Below are 2,168 nucleotides of genomic sequence, written 5' to 3'. Positions count from 1 at the left end.
GTAGCCCAAGAGTTGGCAGTGGGTGGTGATGACTAGCTACCTTCCCTCTAGTCTTGCACTGCTAAATTAGGGACAGCTAGCGCAGATAGCCCTCGTGTAGCTTTGCGCGAAATTCAAAACAAACAAACACATACTGTATTTTCTTCTCTCGTTAGAGTTTATATGTGTATCTATTTTTTTTTCTCTCTCTCTCTGGTTAGGGTTACAGTATTACAAGTATGACAATCAAAAGCTTTCAGTAGCTGAAGGCTATCCAAAGAAAATTGAAGACAATTTCCGTGGCATTCAGGGTTCCAGGTTTTCCAGTATACCAGGAAACATTGACACTGTGTTCTTCGACCAAAGAGATGGAAATTTATATTTTTTCAAAGGAAAATACGTAAGCATTGAAGTTTTATTTATTATTGAGTTAAAACCTAATATGCGTATTATTTACGTTTGAAGATGGCGCTTTTGAAGCATGTCGTTAATAATTCTTAGTTATAAAACGAACATCTTGTATAACATACGGCCAATTGGTATTTTAACAAGTATAAGCAAGATCTTGATTTAAACTGTATTTGTATCATTGATCCATAGTAGAAATATATCTGCAGACTTTAAGATATTAAGATATTGTTTACCATTAATTGCATGGCCATATTCTACAATGGCTGGACCTGGCATGGCCAGGGGGTTAGGGTGCTCGACTCGCAATCTTGGGTCGCGGGTTCTAATCCCCGCCCCACCACATATGCTCGCCAATTCAGCCTTAGGGGCCTTATAATGTGACGGTCAATCCCACTATTCGTTGGTAAGAGAGTAGCCCAAGAGTTGGTGGTGGGTGGTGATGACTAGCTGCCTTCCCTCTAGTCTTGCATTGCTAAATTAGGGACGGTTAGCGCAGATAGCCCTCGTGTAGCTTTGCGCGAAATTCAAGTCTTAATTATTTCTAAAATAATGTTTTGTGCTGAAGTACTTCATTTTACAAGAGATATTTGTGGTTTGATTCAAAAATATTTCTTTTATTTTGATTTCTATAATGGCTCCGTTTAAAGATCGTGTTTTTATAAATGCGCTTAAATACCCACCTATTTCACATGGGCTTAAGTTTAACCCTCAAACTACGAACTTCCTTTTTATACCTTGAGGACACACATTGCAACTTATTGAGTAATTTTTTTTTTCTTTTTGCTTGTTACAACACCAAATGTGAAGGACAAACAGAACAACTTGAGTGGAACCAGTTGTTTTCTGTGTACAAACACACAAACAATTCAAGCAGGCATGAAGAAGATTTAAACAATATTGATGGTATTTTGTATTCATTTTTAGTGTATAATTTATATATTGTTAGGTAACCAACAAAGTCACGTGGAGTTCCATTAGTTCTTGTAGGTTAAAATATTTCGTTGTTTACACTGAAAACGTTAATTAGACAGGCCTTTTAAAAATATATGAAATTTCGAATTTCTTTTAAATTAGAACTTATAACACGGTACATTTTGAGGACGTACCCATAACCTAGGTAACACCGTACATTAAAATGATGTGCCATAACATAGGTAACATCGTACATTATGAGAACGTACCCATCAGCCACATAAGCCTATATAACATATACGTACCAGTAATGTTCAATAACAACTAATTTAAATACATAAAGACTGACTTAATGTGATAACAACTACATTACTTATATATAACCTTCGTTAAGCCTACTGTACAGACTGAATGTGATAACAACTACATTACTTGTATAAAACCTTCGTTAAGCCTACAGTACAGACTGAATGTGATAACAACTACATTACTTGTATAAAACCTTCGTTAAGCCTACAGTACAGACTGAATGTGATAACAACTACATTACTGGTATAAAACCTTCGTTAAGCCTACAGTACAGACTGAATGTGGTAACAACTACGTTCATTATATTAAACCTTCGTTAAGCCTACAGTACAGACTGAATGTGATAACAACTACATTACTTGTATAAAACCTTCGTTAAGCCCACAGTATAGACTGAATGTGATAACAACTACATTACTTGTATAAAACCTTCGTTAAGCCTACAGTACAGACTGAATGTGATAACAACTACGTTCATTATATAAAACCTTCGTTAAGCCTACAGTACAGACTGAATGTGATAACAACTACATTACTTATATATAATCTTTGTTAAG

At 35.3% G+C, this 2,168-nt stretch overlaps 1 protein-coding gene across 2 annotated transcripts in view; it reads left to right on the top strand.

Annotated features, from left to right (window-relative positions):
- LOC106466701 (matrix metalloproteinase-21-like) overlaps positions 1–2,168 on the top strand; it is a 53,003-nt gene that overhangs the window by 49,266 nt on the left and 1,569 nt on the right. For both annotated transcript variants that reach the window (XM_013926998.2, XM_022394776.1), the window contains exon 8: positions 201–379. In XM_013926998.2, the coding sequence (XP_013782452.1) occupies positions 201–379 (179 nt within the window). The remainder of the gene's footprint in view (positions 1–200; positions 380–2,168) is intronic.

The sequence above is a fragment of the Limulus polyphemus genome, unplaced genomic scaffold (assembly GCF_000517525.1).
Source record: "Limulus polyphemus unplaced genomic scaffold, Limulus_polyphemus-2.1.2 Scaffold2349, whole genome shotgun sequence".
NCBI lineage: Eukaryota > Metazoa > Arthropoda > Merostomata > Xiphosura > Limulidae > Limulus > Limulus polyphemus.
This window is presented reverse-complemented; position numbering and strand designations above follow the sequence as displayed.